Source organism: Halictus rubicundus, chromosome 13 (assembly GCF_050948215.1).
Source record: "Halictus rubicundus isolate RS-2024b chromosome 13, iyHalRubi1_principal, whole genome shotgun sequence".
Classification (NCBI taxonomy): Eukaryota; Metazoa; Arthropoda; class Insecta; order Hymenoptera; family Halictidae; genus Halictus; species Halictus rubicundus.
In genome coordinates, this window is record NC_135161.1 from 10802165 (window position 1) to 10820494 (window position 18330).

General features: G+C 45.6%; 2 protein-coding genes across 4 annotated transcripts in view; one reads left to right on the forward strand and one right to left on the reverse strand.

Annotated features, from left to right (window-relative positions):
- Timeout (circadian regulator timeout) overlaps positions 1-18330 on the reverse strand; it is a 284768-nt gene that overhangs the window by 205000 nt on the left and 61438 nt on the right. The window lies entirely within an intron of this gene.
- LOC143360223 (uncharacterized) lies at positions 845-3581 on the forward strand. The gene has a single exon (XM_076798884.1). The coding sequence runs from the start codon at positions 891-893 to the stop codon at positions 3570-3572; it is 2682 nt and encodes an 893-aa protein (XP_076654999.1). The 5' UTR covers positions 845-890; the 3' UTR covers positions 3573-3581.

The following is an 18330-nucleotide window of genomic DNA, read 5'->3' on the forward strand; positions in this document are numbered from 1 at the left end:
TGCCGCGGTGCAGGAGTAGGAACAGGTACGTCCCCTCGGCAGTCTCTCTGGCTGTTGTTGGTGTTCAAGGGCCTCGGTCTGGCAAGACGCGCGAAGCCTGGGGTCTCGGCCGGCACGCGAGTCTGAGGCTTAAGAAAGCCGGTCGGAATCGGACAGACAGTCGGTGAACCGTGCAGTCAAGTCAGTCAGCCAGTCGTCAGTGGCAGTAGTTCGTGAAATCGTGGTGTACTGGCTGTACGCGTTGCCACGGTCCGTCTACGAGGACGCAAGCGCACTGGCGCCCCTTATCCAGTTCGAGAGGAAAAGCGACGGCTGCCGTTGGTTGCGTTGGTGTGCCACGGTCCCACACCCACGCAGGTTGCATAGGAATGGTACAGCGAGGGGGGGGGGGTCTAGGGGATGGTTGAAGCAGGACAGAAGACACGGTCGGAAGGGGTGGAGGGTTATATGGGGATAGCGGACGGAGCCTCCGACTTGGGGGGGTTTCGTCGACGAGAGAGACAGTGGGGATCGGCGGGGAAGAGAGGAGCGAGGGGACGGGAGACGGAGGAGCGGCGGGTGCAGCTACGAGTCGGCCGCCGCAGTGTTTGTCAGTCCTTCGTATGGACATCACGTCTGACGCGCGGCTGATAGTCTTGCCCCCGCGCTCCTGGCATTCGTGCATAACGCGCAAGTTTTGGCGGCATCCATCATAGGAGAAGAGCATTTGCGGGCCAACCACCGCGGACGTGTTACCGAATGAACGGCGACCGGACGGTGCGCGGCAGTCACGGGATGCGATCATCCTCGACCGGTACTACCGTTGTCAGTTCCGTTGCATCGGCGAGCCGTTGTTTCGTGATCGCACGGCGCCGCCGGTTCGAAATGTGAAAAAGATCGTGCGGGAAGCGATGTGGCTTCCGTTGATGCTGCTCGCCTTGATGGCGACCGGCTCCGCGTGCCCGGATCTGTGCGAGTGTCGTCCCAGTGTGACCGCCCCGGTTCAAACAGACTCGTCGCCGGCCGTTGGTTTCGTGGTTGTCAAGTGTCGCGGACGTGTGCCGCCGCTCGCCGAGCTGCCCCCGAAGACGCGGGGTTTGTTGGTTGAGGGGGCCGAGGATTACGAGGTGATCAGCTTCTTCGACGAGCTCGAGCTGGCCGATCCGACGCCGGACGATTTCGGGCTGATCGGCGCGTTGAACGAGCTCGCGATCGACGGTAACGATACCGTCGAACAATCGGCCGGGGACAATTCGACGACCTCCGGTCTGGCTTGTCTGGGCGAGCTGTCGTTCACGAACTGTTCGTTGGTGTTCTTGAACGCGACGTGGCGCGGCCTCGAGCGGGTTCGATCGCTGAACCTGTCATGCAACAGCCTGGCGAGGCTGGACGATCTCCTGGCGGTACGCGCGATCAACATGACCGGGCTCGCGCGGCTCGACCTGTCCGGCAACGCGATCACCGGCCTGAGTGCCGGCGCGTTTAGGACGCTTACGGGATTGGTGAGGTTGAGTTTGAGGAGGAACGCGATCGCTCTGGTGCACGAGGACGCGTTTCACGGGCTCGACCGTTTGGAGTTCTTCGATCTGTCGGACAACCGGCTGGCCAAGCTGCCGGACAACGCTCTGACGTCGCTCTATTCCCTGCAGAAGCTCGATCTCAGCGGGAACCAGCTGCAGGTGTTGGGTACCAGGTGGTTCGAGAATCTGTACAGACTGAGGGAACTGGACGTCTCGAGGAACGGGCTGGCAAGAGCCGCCTCGGGAACTTTGCAACCGCTGCCGGGTCTGTCCGTGTTGAAACTGTCCGGGAATCCTCTGAAGGAGAGGGACGTGTCTCTGTTGTTGGGCACCGGCAGACGCTTGGAAACGGTGGACGCGTCTCGCACAGGCCTCGCCAGAGTTCCGGCCGCGCTAACGAGATCCGTGAGAGCGCTCCGACTGGCCGGCAACAAATTGACCACGATCCGCGGCGGGGACCTCGACAGCTATCCCCTGTTGCGGATATTGGACATCTCGGAGAATCGATTGACAGATATCGAGGACGACGCACTGGGCCGTTTAGAGGTGCTCGAGGAATTGGATATTTCGGGGAACGTTCTCGTTCGGGTGCCACGCAGCCTGCCGAGCAGCCTGACCAAGCTCGATCTGCGACGGAACAGGATCGTTCTATTGAAGCTGAACGATCTCCAAGGCTTGTGCAATCTGAGATCGCTGTCCCTCGACGAGAACCGGATCGCCGAGATCGAGATGGGCTCGCTCGGTCAATTGCCGTTGCTCGAGACGCTCGATCTCTCCAATAATCCCATTAAAACGCTTCCGGCTAATACCTTGAGCGGGCCGAGCAATCTCGCGAAGCTCCGTCTGTCGAGATTGAGCTCGCTCGAGCGACGTCAGGAGGAGCAAAGCGACATGGCGTTCCCGGTACCGACGCCCGAAAGGCTTGTGTCGCTCGACGTGTCGGAGAGCCCGGTTCTCGCCAGGCAACTGTTAGCCGACGACGCCGCGCTGTCCGCCTGCAAGAGTCTGCAACATCTGAACCTGTCCGGCACGGACATCACCGGGCTGCGGTTCGATCTGCCGTACATGCTGCCGCAGCTCAAGGTCCTGGATCTCGGCCGGAACGATTGGATCTGTACGGAGGACCTGTACTGGGTGGCCGAGTGGTTGCAGCAACACGAACAGCTGAACAAAGACCTGGAGCCGGGTCGATGCGCCGGCCCGCTGGAATGGTCGGGATCGCTTCTCCGCGAGCTACCTTCGCCGCCGACCCCGATGATCCCGACGGTGATGACCACCGTCGAACTCCCGTCTTCCTCCATCGGCAAGCGAAATCTGTCTTCCAACGCCGGCGACGCTGATCTTTCCGGCTATCGATCGCTCCGCGGCGGCTCGTACAACGTCTCCGGGGTCGATCGCGGCCGAGCGGGAGCATCGACGCTGCCAGTCACCGCTGACGAGACCCGTTTCTACGGGGCGCCGACGTCCTTCAGGAACGCGAGCGGCCGAACGAAGACGCGCCGCCGCCCGACCGAGGAAACGATCAAAGTCGATCAGACGTCGTCGGAGATTAAGAATTTAATTAGAGACGTCGACGGGCCGTCGTATCGGCGGACGGACGGGGGTAGACCGTCGATTAACGAGGACGTTCTCGACAACCGGGTGGAGGGGGAGAAGGAAGGTCGACCGAAGGGCAAACCGACCACCGACTCGTTCGCGACGACGAGACCGCCGGCACGGAAACGGAACGAGCAGAAGATCGCGAAAGAGACGCCAGCCGGTGACGAGGAGAAGTACGCGAGGAGGACGAACAACCTGACGAAGGAGATGCCGATGGGCGAGAACGGTCTCGACGGGAACACGATGGAGGACGAACTGAACGGCCGGGCGACCAATTCGGACGCTCGGGTGTCCGAGGCTCTGTCCGCCGGTGCCCATCCGGGCATGTTGGTGCTGGTCGGCGCGATTTTAGGCGCCGCAGCTGCGCTGACGGTGGTGTTGTCGCGGCGAGCCACTCTCCGCCGCAGGGACAGGTATCATCGGCACGAGAACATCGAGGTGCACACGCTCACCCCGACCACGGAGCTCTGGTGACCGGAGTCGGATCACGCGAGATTGTTCGAGAGGGAGAGCCGACAGAAGGGACGAGCCGTCGGCCGCCGGGCCTCGTCCCTGTTCACCGGGTATCGGGTGCTGCTCGACAGATGCTTCGGGAGAACCGAGCCAACCGGCGCTCTTCACTGAGACCACGGTGGTGACGCTCTGCTCCTCGCGGAAGGACGATCGAGCTCGACCTGACACCGATTCGCGGCGTATGTTATATTCTACAATGTATCTTGGAAGACTGTGCCGATCGGGTCTCGAAGGTTCCCCCCTCCCCGGTCGTCGACGGACGACACAGTACAAAACGAAAACAAAGATAAATAAATAAAAAGAGACATCTCCGGATCGCGTCCGACTGTTTTCCACAAGGCAGATCAAGGACCAGCACCCCGCGTCGGATCCGGTCCGTCGGGAGAGCTAACAGGCTCCGAAACGATCAACTCGTTAGAGTGCTCGATTACATTCAGCGGGGAATCGATACGCTTCACAGCCGGGGGAAAGAGAGAGAGAGAGAGAGAGAGAGAGAGAGAGTGGTTTGAACGGGGTATATTCGTTCCGAATTAAAATTAAACACGGCTCGCGTACGAGCGAGGTGTACGCCGGGGTCTCTTGATCGATCGTCAAACATCCGGATGCTTCGTGCTGGAACGAGGAGGATAAAAGAAGAAGAAGATAGAAGAAGAAGAAGAAGAAGAAGAAGAGGAAGGTAAATTGCTGGTGGCAATAATCACAGGGGGCAGCCTCTGGCCGCGACGATTTTCCGATCGATCTCTCCGATCGAGGGGCCGACGTTGAATAGCACACATAGTGACAATAATAACTGTAACGTGCCGCGTCTCTCCGTGGACGCGGACCTCTCGTCGCGCGTATCGCTGGACGTTTGCTTCCTGTTCGCCGGTGCACCAGTGCGGGCACAAACGGGTACACGCGTCGGCCAGTCTGGCCCGAGAAGAAGAAAACCGGTGGCGTGAAATTCGCGATCGCGAATTGTACGCTCGAATGACGGCGCGAGAAGCTGCGGAACGTGGGAGTAAGAGCGAGAGCGAGAGCGAGAGAGAGAGAGAGAGGGAGAGAGAGAGAGAGAGCGTGCGTGTGTGTTTGTGTGTGAGAGAGAGAGAGAAAGATTCCTGAGGAACTTTTATCGAACGCTGAGGGACAGAAGAGGAGAAAGTGCGCGAGAGTGTGCCGGTGAATGGAGGATGCGAGTAACGGAGCGAAGAGAGCAAGTAACCGAGAGAGAGATAGAGAGAGAATGTGTTTGTGTGAGAATGTAAGAGAGAGAGAGAGAGAGAGAGAGAGAGAGAGAGAGAGAGAAGAGAAAGAGAAATGATCGCGAGTTGGAAACCGCTCTCGACGGCGGGCAACACCGAGTGTACAGAAACATAGCTTCCGAACTTAATTCTAGCGACTTGGAGAGTTGCCAAGAACTCCTCGACAAACAGAGAGAAAAAAAGGGAGAGAGAGAGAGAGAGAGAGAGAGAGAGAGAGAGAGAGGGAAACGGAGGATAAGAGCGGGAGAGAGAGCAGATAAGAAATAACGAAGAGGCTAGACATTATCTTTCTTAAAATAACCAGTGTCAAAGTACTGCTATGATAATAAACCGACGTACAAAGATGCACAAGTCTCTGGATTATTTCTTCTGATCGCCTTCCAATGCGAGAGCAAGTTCTATTTTCTATAAGGGACACGAGTAGCTGTAGCTGTAGGAGCGAGAGTAGTCGGTCATCAAAGTTTGCTTCCAACCGGTCCATTCAATTATCTTTCCAGATCGGAGATTAGTCGCGTTCTCTGTAGACGTTGATCAACGCTTCACCCGCCGGGGAAGCCTGATAATAGACTTTTCAGTAGCTTTGTGTGAAAAAGGACAGACTTTCCTTTGACCCGCCGACGGAGGAGGCCGGGTCTATCGGGACCCAGATTATCAAAATCGTCGTTTAATTGTTCAGCTCCTGAGGCGAATCAACACCCTCGGACTCGTGCGAGTTTTCAGGCCTGTTCCTCGAGTCGTTTCTCACCCACGCGGATGTTTCAGTTTTCTTTCGATACAAGGCGACGCCTCGGGACCGGCTTTCGTCTTATATCGGAATCTTGTCCCCACCGCGACGGGGATATAACGATTTTCTTATTTCGAAGTAAAAAGCGTCGTCTTATATCGGAATGTAATTTTGCATATTGACGGTCGCTCGAGCCTGTCCCCACCGCGACGGGTCATGAGTGACCCCGGCAAGGGAGGGTTGATCGAGTGAACTGAACTGTTGCACTTGAAATAATAGAGAGATTAGAAATGTTTTAAAAAATTGATAAACCAAGCAGTGAACGATCCCCTAAACGTCGTCAGATCTATAGTTATAAAAATGGTCCGCGGTCCGAGGGTTAAATGAGAATTTCCGGAGAAGTGTGTCAATTTGAAAAATTTGTTGAACATCGAATGAAATTATTAGCGGATTTTTAGGCGAAATAAAAGTTGTCTGCAAAGCTACGTAGACATTTGTTTCATTTCTTAAGCGTCTTAAAGAAAATGATACGACAGGGGTTTTAAATTGTTTAAATTGTCTTCCGGTTTCAAGTTTGATCCACTTTTTGCCATAAATGAATAAAATCCACAGGCTGGAAATTACTATCGTTTTTGAACAGTTTATCGAGAAATTTCTATTGGAAAACTTCCGGTAAGCAAAGTGTTGACTTGTTTAATTAACACGTTCGTTAGCAGCATTTATTTCTAGAAGGATATTGTCGCAGACAAACTGCAAATTCTCTCAGTCATGATAGTGAAATGTTTATGTTTAAATAAACTAATAAATAGACTGCGGATTTTTTATATTTATGACAAAACTGAATCGGTGAAATGCAAAACTGTGAAGACAGAAAAATTTTAGAGCACTCTTACGCTATTGTTGGCTTATTAGATTTATGAAGGGAATATGTTTATTTTTATTTAATTTTTTGTTTCTTACAGTTGACTTCGAAAATGTTCGTTTCGCATAAAAATCCGCAGTAACAAATGATTGTATCAGGCTGTTCCAAAAGTTCTTTTCGCAACGTGCGTGCTAGATGTTGTTAAACAATACGAACTTGTACAAATTGCGTGCTTTTTTGTTGATGTTCAGTCATTTCTTAAAATCTCACTTGTTATAAAAAACCGTTCTGAATTCATACTGTGCACGAGAATCGTCTGATTTCATTGACTGGGAGTTAATGACGATGAGTTTTGAGGTTGTATAGGTCGAATTGTGGTTATTATGTTTATCCATTTGGGCATGTTGTGTTTCTGATTAACTTAAATTATTTTAAAAACGACACGAGACTTTGTATGTTTTATGGAAGTTGATTAACTCGTTGGCTACAATTCCATTTCATTTCATTTCGTTCTATTTTAATTTTAACATAATTAATTTGCTGGAAGAGCCCTCTCATTCTGGCGAATATAATTATGTGCGTACAAATTAGGTTAGCGTGGAGATAAAACCAATTATGTTGAGTGTGCAACACGATACAGTAAAAATTATATTTTTACAGGGAGTTCTGACTCTGGAAAAATGGCAATGTTCTTTGTTTAATTAATTTAGGTTGTATCGGAGTTTCTATCAATCATTGGCGACCACATAACAGTTGTGAAATTAACTAGAATTTCGAATTTAAGTCGATCATTGTAATTTGGAAAGTAGGGTTACTTCTTGACATTTTTCAATTTTGTGCAAAATGTTATAACATTTTCTAAGGGGTTTGTGTTGTCCAGTGCTTCTCATACATCATTTCGAATTCAGTGTTTCAGTGAAGACTATGCAATCGTGTAGTCAAGTAGGACACTTAGAAATTTTACTTTTTAATATTTTGGCTTTTCATTCATCCTGTAAACAAGTATGGAAAATATTTTATTCTGAACTAAGACGAATCAACACCTACACGAAATTAAAAATATTTCTTCTGCGTTCCAAATATTGAAAATTTGATGAACACATACGAGGTCTAACTGTTCTAATGTATTTATCATTTGTTTTATTTATAATATATTTAATTGCATAATGTATTCAATATATGAACGAATATACACAAATATATACTTTGATGACTGACTACAACATTGCGATCTCACTAATCATCTAATTGTAGAAAATAGGAAGAGTAATTGTAGGAGAACTGTATCGACGTTTCCGAAGAAGATCACATTATTTCGATTTCGAAAGTTTGCAGGTAAGTGAATCATATTTTATTCGAAAAACCCGGTGTAGTTTTTCTTCGCCCGCGCCGCGGACAGTTTTATCATTTATCAAATGGAATTGCTTGTTGTCAGAAATTCAAGCCCAATGCCTGACACGATAAAATAAAAAAAAAAAAGTTCGCAATTTTGCTTTTCCGCTTGCATGAATTGCACCATAGTTTATGCCGTGCAGTTGATATTTTTCAACCTCCAATACCGCTCCTCTGCAAAAGATACATTGTACGATTTGCTGTTCGTTCCTGTGCGCACAGTTTTCCGGATAAATTTCTATTTTCAGTTCGGTTCCTATTACACTGACAGCATATAAATTGGCACAGCTGATAGCGAGGTACAATGTCGCTGAAAACGGTTGGACACTAAATTGTTTGTTTCTGGCATTGAATATAGGGTATAGATACGTATATATTTCCCGTAGTTTTAATGTTCTCCTCAGTACTGAATGCTCTTATCAAAAATTAACAATCCCAGCATAATTACAGCCGATTATATGAATATTTTACTATCAAACAATATAACATGTTAAACTGTGCATTTTCATAGAAATTAATTTATTTATTTGTATTTCATACGAACATTTAACCCTGATTGAATAATTAATACTTGCTTCTGTGTTGAAATATTCGTATCTGTTCAAAAAATAAGCAATTAATTTGCGGTACGGATGTTATTGTGCTTGTAATAACACAAAAGCAATTATTGAATTGTATACAATAGGGTTGAATATTCCGTATCCGTTTGTATAAATTAATAATAGTTTTAATGTGATTCCTATCGTAATAAAATCCACATAAAAGTATAAAAATTCACAGTTTAATTCGTGCAATACAAACATTTTATACCATTTCGTGATAAATGATTTGTGCGTTAGGTGCTGTAATTGTTCTACGACAACAAACCGCCTGAATTAATATTAGCTTTGTTAGAAAGCAGTTGTATTATTATAACGTTAACGTGCGTGGGAATATTTTACGGACATCGGTGTACATAGAAATTAAACAGAATAACTATAATAACCGTTTACTGCGTGATCCGCGTGCGAAATTAATCGAATTGCAAAAAACAACAGGAAGGAAAGTTGTTTTTATTTTCCAAGCGAACGTATTTCACGACAGAAATAAAATTGTCAATTGAAAATCGGATACGGTGACTTGATGAACTCGCATTTGCGGGTGGCGTCATAACATCGTCCTCGAGTGTTAACAATTAATTCGGTTTGTCAACAAGCTCCGCTGCCGCTGTTTATAAATATACAAAACCGTTCCCGATTGTTTGCAGGGCGAGAAAGTGGAACAATTATTCCGCTGTCACTTCATTTGCGTGATGTTCCGTGTTTAAAACAATCGTGTCTAATAAATATGCGCGTTTACGGGTAGGGGGGGGGGGTCCGTACGCAATCAACGTGAAAAATCGTTGCACACCCGACGTTTCAACAATTTTTATGTTTTTCCGACGAATCATTTTGTAAAATAAATTGCGACCCGACGCCGAGACGCGACGAATCGTAGCAATCGCTGCACGTTACGAAAAATAGTATTAACGGGGATTGTTCTGAACAATGAAAAACTGATTTATGGAATATTTTCACCGGCGAATTTAATCCAATAATGCATAAATTACATGTCGCGCTTCCCCCTCCCCTCCCTCCTACCTCCTTCGGCCACCGCGGCGATTCGTTGAAAATTCATTGTTACGTGATTGATGTAAGAATTATTTATGAGGGCCAAATTGTTCGCGCAAATCCGTAGAATAAATATCTCGTTCATCAATGGATAACAAATACACGGTGTATCGCAATGTGCAACAATTTACCGTCCCGCCGGTATAAATTTCCGTTTAGAATGCATTATCGCGCGCCGCCGATGCGCGTTAACTAATGAACGAACGATTACCGGTTACACCAATTCAATATTCTTTCATTATTTTTCGCGAAATATGCTTTCACCGTTTCGCGGAAGGAAATCGTATTTTTCGGTTTTTATGACGATCCGCTGTATTATACTGTCGCGAAACTAATTACGCTCGACGCGACCGGCTCGGCTCGGCCGGTGATTTAATTAACAAAATTTTATTCTCACCCGTGCGTTATAGCAACGTTCCTCAGTTACCGAGAGAGAGAGAGAGAGAGGGAGAGTAGTAAAACCGAGATCATTCGATGATCACGTTACAGATAATTTCCACTGATTGAAAATGTTCGTGTAAAAATATCACGTCAAAGATAGCAATCGATACCATCAATTACTTTCGCTTGCTTTTAACGCCGGTAATGGACCGTTCATGTCGCGTACGTGCGAAACAATGAAGTTAGCCTTTTTAAGCTAATAATTACTTGAGAAATTTAATAACAGCACGACGGTACAATTATAATAATCAGTCGGGCGAGATTTTTCAGGAAATTATGGTCTTCAGGTCATAAATATTGAAAAATGTAAAGTAACGATACAACGGGGTGTGATTGTGACAATTAGTAGATGTTTTAAATGCAACTCGCGTCAAATTCGTGTTTTCATACTTAATTGCCTTTTTAATATGTAAAATAAAATTTTTTATTTCACGCCTAAGAATTTTGACGATAGCCAAAATGGTTCCATCCTTTCCCCTAGAAAAGTTATCGCTACAGGACAAGTATTACACATTGATTTCTCTGTATATGTCGTCAAGGCCTGCATGATAAGCGTCGCGGAACTATCCCCACTACCTCGGGGCATACCCAGTGAGGGGAACGCCAAAACATAACACAACTCGGGCATGTCTTCTGGACGACACACGACGCTGACAAGACCCGTGTAACTGACAATTATCGAGAACTCACTGTATATGGGACCCATGAACTCCCGGCCCGCTCAGGAACAAAGTCAAGCTATAATAAGTACCTCCGTTCGTAACACGGCGAAATTGGTCCCGAGCCGTCGTCTTATATCGAAAGCAAAGAAAAATTGACATAAAATTGATTTTCTAAAAATGCATGTATGGTGGAACGTACGGTGTCCTATCCCCTTGTCCCGGCTGTAGTCGAATCGGTCGACCAACGGGGGTAGGTGGAGTGGGGATGGTTAGGGATAACGAACTTCTGGAAGATGTTACTGAATTTGCTAGTTTCGTAGCCCGGGGTGAACCGAGAGCTGCTATACGGTGATTAAATTTTCTAGTTGCACTCCCCGCGAAGGGTTATTCTATAGGAAATTTAAACAAGGGCTTAAGGAACCCGTTCTCCTCCGCCTTTCCGGCGGATCGTTACCCGCACCCCGCCAACCCCCTCCCCCGTCCGCCCCGGTTTTCCGGCCCTCCTAAATATCGTTTTTCCTTGTTGCGGTCTCGTTACCATGTTCCGCGGGAAACGGCAGAGCGCCCCGCGGGCTACGAGACCGGGAAACGCTCGCCGCGAATTATTCATCCAGTAATATTTACACTGCTTCAAAGTCCCGTGATTTTATAACACAAGAGGGCCCTGGGAAGTTCTCGCATCCCCGCGCCATAGTCGTCGCCATAGTCGTCCTCTAGCGAACGCATCGCGCGTGCACCATCCTTCCCGTCGACCTTTAATATTCACCGACGTGACGTTATCTGATTCTTCACCAGGGACCGACGATATTTGCCGTCGGGACAGGCCGGGTTTTAAATGGGTGGGGGAGTGGAGTGGGGGTCAGGGGGCGGTAAGGTAAGCATGTTTTCTGCTTATCGCTTTTGTGGGGCGGAGCCGCGAATAACCCGATTAACATTCGTTGCGGGACGGAACTTCTAAGGCACCCGGATCAAATTACTGAGATTAAGACTGGGGAAAATGAAACTTTTCCGCGCGGCACCCTCCGCCTACGTTACTGTCTCTGATTTTCTTGCAAATCGGTATTTATGGGGACGGTGCAGCGACCCGGGGGGAGGGGAGCCTTGGATTCGATGCGACTTAGGCTTTGATCCGGGTTTTTCTTCGAGATGAGCGGAATTAATCGGAGAAATCACGAGGTACACCCTCCGACAACGCTATAACACATACACCCCCGCTCAATGGTATGCGGACACTTGTAATTTTCATAATTTATTTGATTATTTCTCTCCCTCGTACGTTCAGATCACAAGCGACGCTATGTCTGACCATTGCTGGCTGTTTCTACTTACCGAGAAGGTAAGCATCGGTCCTGGAAATTGAAATTGTTTTATTCCGTGTCGGGACAATTTTAATCGATTTTTGTTTTTCGCGGTATCATATCGTACATCGTTATATATTTTTCATTCGATATTTCGGACAAACATTCTCGACAGCTTGTTCGTTTCGCGTCACGAACAGAAGGCTTTGCTGATTTTAATGGAGACAAAACGAGCCGACGTTATTGCCTTTGAAGTATAACAAAATCATCTGTTAAATTCCCGGACCCGTGACACACCTCGCAGAATTATTGGTCATTTTCGAACGTCAGTGATAACCGATACGAAAATACAGGTGATAAGCAAGCAGGCAACGATTATTGAAAAATAAAGATCACTGATAACTGAAACTGTCAGAAAACAAGGAAAAAACAAAGAACGAAATTTTCTCATCCGAAGCTTCGTTTCCGAGAAAATCGAGTACGCGTCTGACTATGGCCGACCAATTCTACTTGCTGCGTACACTGCAGCACGAGAGCTCGACTTGAACTCGATTTTCTCGAGAACGAGGCGTCGAACGAAAAAATGTTACTCCTTTTTTTCGGCGTGTATTTAAACGTAGAATCACCCCCTGCTTGCGTATTCCTGGAAAAAAGCCTATGACAATCGGGACGGGCATAAAGATTCGCGGGGGTTCGAAAATACAGGCGATAAGCAAGCAGGCAACGATTATTGAAAAATAAAGATCACTGATAATTGAAACTGTCAGAAAACAAGGAAAAAACAAAGAACGAAATTTTCGCATCCGAAGCTTCGTTTCCGAGAAAATCGAATACGCGTCTGACCATGGTCGACCAATTCTACTTGCTGCGTACACTGCAGCACGAGAGCTCGACTTGAACTCGATTTTCTCGAGAACGAGGCGTCGAACGAAAAAATGTTACTCCTTTTTTTCGGCGTGTATTTAAACGTAGAATCACCCCCTGCTTGCATATTAGTCGAAAAAAGCCTATGAGAATCGGGACGGGCATAAAGATTCGCGGGGGTTCGATAATTGTCAACGGTACCCGGCAGCGTCGGATTTATTTGCGTTGCTAGGTTGGCGGCAGCGATTGCTCGTTTCGCGAATATTGCGGCCGCGGATTGGATTTAGTTGTTCCGGACGGGGCACAATGCGAGACGTTTAGGGGAACGGTTTGATTCCGGTTCTCGAACGCGTCGTTAAAACGGTAATTGGTTAGGGAAGTGCTAGCGGAAATTTGCCGGAGTTACGGCGCCATAATCTTGATCCGACGGTTTTCTTCTTTGAAAATTTACCGCGGGATGCCGTTTTACGTGATCTCCGCCCGGCGTAGAATTCTGATTAAGGCGCCGAAAAAACTTGATGAAATTCTGCCGCCGAGAAGTTCAAGTAGACCGCCGCTCCGGCGAACGTTTTTAGCCGACCGCTATTGTGGAACCATTCGGAGATTTAATTGGGGAACAATGTTGAAATTTGGAGCGAGGGCGGCTTTTTCGATGGGTTCATTTTAGCGAGGTGAACAGCTTTGGAAATTCGTTTCCATTCGACTGGTTTGCGGGGTATTTAACGACAATGCTTTTGAACCATTTTTCTATTATACTGTGAGTCTCATGTTCCTTCACGTAAAGCTTGCATATTTGAACTACTGGATGCAAATCACTTGAGTTTAGAAAAATGCAGGGAATATAATAAAAATGTATAGTTGCATTGTTAAAGACTTACACTCAAAACAAAGACGCCATCAAATTTTTAAGCTACAGAAGACAGATATAAAGAAATAGGTGAAGTGTAACAATTTGTTTACTTAATTTTCACCGTGCAATTATACCAACAATTGCACACCGCACAATTTTTCACTTCCTCGTGATTGTGTGCTGCAACGTGATGCGTTCGTATGAAATATGAGATTGTGAATAAAATATAATTGGTGGAATGGAAGTGTAAAATGAAAATGGATGAATTTTAACCGAGTATCTTTTGCACAATTATTTTTAATTTGTACATGAGGGTTGTAAGACACGTTTCCGATTTTTTTTTCTCTGTTAAAAAGACTCGGTTAGAAAAATAAAAAAATTAGCAAAATATTTAGCAAACATTTTGCTTCGTGACTGTACCTTTTGTTGTAGAATTAATAAAATAAAAAAATTAAAGTTGTTGGGCGTGAGAGAATTTCCGGTCCACGGAAAAATTGCTTTTATACCAGCAAGTATTCTACGTATATTTAGGTAAAAATAGTGAAGATTGACACTGCCGTTTAAATATATTATATGGTTTCATATATTCTCGGCTGACAGGTCGCATGAATTTTTCATGACACTGTAGACTTCTAGAATAGACTTCTAGTATTGCTAGAATCTGTTGTACTTGGATAAGAAAAGTTTATTGAATGTAACAACGGATGTTCGAATGTAGGAAATTCTGCTGTAACATAAATTTCTTCAATTAAGGACCGGAAGCTCGAAACTCATGATTCATTTAAAGACAGTGTGATACTAGAAGCTCGTCATTCATTCAGAGACACTGAAATTGGAAATTTATAACTTATCAGTCCTGCATCCTGCACATCCAATTAAAATTTCTTTTATCAAACTGAAAATCTATTTCTAGATCTCATCAAAGAATAATGTTTATTATCTTGGTAACATCATTTATTCCACTTTCTTGACAATCTTTTCACGTGAAAAATTTATTTGTACAATATCTATCTCTTTGTGATTTAATAAAATAAGTAAAAGAAATGTTAGTGCAAAAAGTGTAGTGATCATATGCTTCACAGTTTAATAAAAATGTTCAATTGTTAACCGAGAAAATAATCTGTTCAATAAAGGTTTCTTTTGGGATTACGATCGAAAAGAAAATGATCAAGAACCCTTTTGATAGATACTAGATTTTCAATAGAGATTAATACAAATGTAATGTACTTCATGCAATGATCACATGCAAAGTAAAATTCGTTTGCAAAACTTCTGAAAAGATTTCCGAAATCATTTCCCGACTATTTAATCAACGAAACGTGGTTTCGTATTAACTTTTGAAAAGTTGCATTTGAGGAAGATCACAGAGGATCACAGTGTCGACTATTCCGTCACTGTGCCGAACGATTTAAAAGTTGCATTACAGATTATTGCGGATTACAGTGTCGCGTCACAAAATTTATTTGATACATCTGACATTGCAAAGCGTCGGGGAAAGAATGGAAAAGTATAGAGAAAGGTATTCAGAGGAAAATGGGGGGTTGAACGTGCGGGAAGTCTCGTTCAAGAAAAATCCGACGAGCAACAAAGGATTTGATCGATGACTAGCGAGCACCTGTTCCGTCTCGGCTTTCTTCCCGTTTAATGAGCTATTTTCGCGTCGGCGGATCAAACATCGGGCATCGATGAAATCGAAAACAGAAACCCGGCTCGGCTAGTTATCCAATTAGCTGCTGTTTCAACGGCCGATTCATCCGGCGATATTTCATTAGCCAATTACACGCCGGATGTCAGGAAAATTAACAAAGAGAACCGGCGCGGCGGCTCGCTCACGTCCCGCAAAAAAAAAAAAACATATTAAAACTCGAACGAAGAGATGGCCGAAAGTGATTGGACTCTTTCGGATTTCCGATTCGGGCAAAAAATCACATTTTATCAATCGTCGAGCCTTTTTCTCGCGACCAGGACGCATCAACCGATGAACAACCTCGATAACCGTCAGGATTGCGAGTAATTGACACCGGCCCGGCAGTCTTTCAATAGAAATCAGCCCGGAAAACAACGGAACTGCGGGATAATTATAGGATATCGGCCGCCATTTGCAAACTGCATGCACACGGACTCGTTACACGTGCGGCCGGATCAAAATTCCTGGTACAACGAGGGGAGAGCGATGCCAAAATAAATCAAAACGTGAAATTGAGTTTCATATTAAACTTCGTTTCGCGGAAAATCGTATGGGAAAACCGTCGGGCTACGAGTATCCGCGGCGCACGATTGTCTCGCAATTTCGTGTAACCGGCAGCATAATTAAAGAAGTCCAATTAGAGGATTCCTTCAAATGAGGATAAAGTAAAAGAACACATATTGACTTTTGAAATATACACGGTATAAGTTAATTAACAGAGTTTTTATATTAATTCTCACTTTTATAGACTATTCGGTTAAACTTCAACTTAGGAACCCAGAAATTTTGAACTTTTTTTGTATATAATCCTGTAAATCTTGACGAAAGAATGCGAGAAATCGAGGTTTTAATGCGAGGAATTCTTTGGTTCAAAAGTTATGCGTGTTTAAAGTTGAGCGATTTTAAGCAGCATCAGCATACACAGTCTAGTCGCAACCATACTCGATGCAGATTTCGAAAACCAATTGTTTCGTGACGTCGTTGTATTTACACGATCAGCCTCAACAGCTCAAAATAAATTAATTGAACGTGAAACGAGGTCATCGTTGCCTTCTATATTTGCCACAATTTCTTCGTGTACCGTTTACGATGTAACATTTGTGTGACACTTTTTACTTTATTTTTACTCCTAAAATATGCTGGCACAGTTTTGCGGAAAATATCTCCTGTATACCAGCTCGGGGACAGGAGAGAATTTGTCTCGCGATATACAGTGAGTCGGAAAAGTATTTATGCGCTCGTTTTTTTTCGTAATAACTTGTGCATGAAAAAATGGCACACTCGAACAGCCTGAATTTTTCAGCGCAGCGTTAATGAGAACAATATGCTCGTTATTAGAATTTCACGGGAAATTCAGAGCTGAGACAAAGCCGTTTGCTACGACGCGGCTCAAGAAAGACAATTCTTGGAAATTATTAAAAAATTCATTCGATTTATAAAAGATCGTATACATCTACAGTCCATCAACTACAATCAATCACAATTAATTTGCAACGAGCCACAAATCAAAATCATAAAAATTAGAGAATCAGAATCATTAAAATTAAAGCATATGTACAACCAAATGAATTTATGTGAAAATTTAATAGACTCTAGCATACAGTCACGTATAACTTTCGAACCAGTGAATTCCTCGCCTTGAAACTTCGATTTTTGGCACTTTCTCGGCAAGATGTACAGGATTGTCTATTAAAAAGTGAAAAATCTCTGGGTTGCCAAGGTGAAGTTTAACCTGAAAATCTATTCGAAAGAAGTTTCTAAAGTGTGTCCACCGAATTTTGCTCTCGACTGATTCTCAGTTGACCTGACGCTACTTCTCTGCGAGGGACCGGTTCCCAATAAAATCGGTATACTTCACCGGAATTTCATAATTGTCCGGAGCTCGGAGCGCAACGTGTCTCGCAGTTCGCGCGCGACTTCGCGTCTCGTCTCGTCTCGTCGCGTCGGTGTTCGATAAATCAGTTGGACGCAATATATCCGAAATTGAATTTCCGTAAAAGCCTGGGGAACGGTCGGCCGATAGGTCCGTGTGTTAGATCTGCCGATTATGGGAGAACCGAAGGTAAATAAAAAGAGGGTAAAGCCCGGAAGGTTTCTGAAACTGGCCGGGGCTGAAGCGACGAAGGCGCCGCGGCGAAGCCGGTTTGCGGACATCGGAGACGAGATGAAGAGGAGATCTAGACTCCTCTACTACTGTGCATGCAAACCTAGTTCACCTCACGGTTTTGGTGTCCGTGGGTAGCAGCACCGTCTCACTTCGAGAGGGTATCGTGGAAACTGTCCCCCCGATCAATGTCACCGTCGTCGTCGTCGTCGTCCTTCTCGCCTATCCTTACGTTTTCACGCTAACGGCCGCTCTAGAAGAGCAACGGCCAACGGTGTTTCCCTGTTGCCCGGGAAAGTGTCAACACGGCCGATTCTCACGGCACTTTCAGATAATTGATCGAGATTACGCGAGACACGTGATCAGATTAACTGCACGACCCCCCGCGCCTCGGGTATCAGACTTCCACCGTGCTTTAAACCCTCATAATTCGCAGAGTACACACGACGCCCGGTATCGAACCGATTTTAATCTCTCCACTGTTTTTAGTATTAATTAAACATCAATTTATCGTGTCCCCGATTCTTTCACGATTTCACGAGCCTCCGACTGGAATGAAACGTTCGATCGAAGAAAACGAGCATTTGTGGTAAATTCTTTTGTAAAATGATTTTACGTGACGGTTCAATTTTCCACTAAAATGTTGCTTTTACTAAAAAACCAACGAAAACGTCAGCGCATCGGCGAAACAATGCCGAATTTGTTGATATAACTTTCTCGTTTTTCATTGTATTTCGATGAAACTTTCACCGCCGTATTCGCGACATTCTCCCGCGTGAAACGATACCGAACGCGACACGGTTTGAATCATTCGTGCTCGTTTAATACACGATATAGTAGAACCTCGATTATCCGAACGACTATCATCTAGTTACAGTGTTACATGAAATCTTTGCCAATTTTTACAACGAATCGGTTCAATATTTGCAGAATACGTGTTGTGCA

Excerpts from the sequence above, each read along its gene's own strand:
- LOC143360223 (XM_076798884.1), top strand. The coding sequence starts at position 891 with ATGTGGCTTCCGTTGATGCTGCTCGCCTTGATGGCGACCGGCTCCGCG.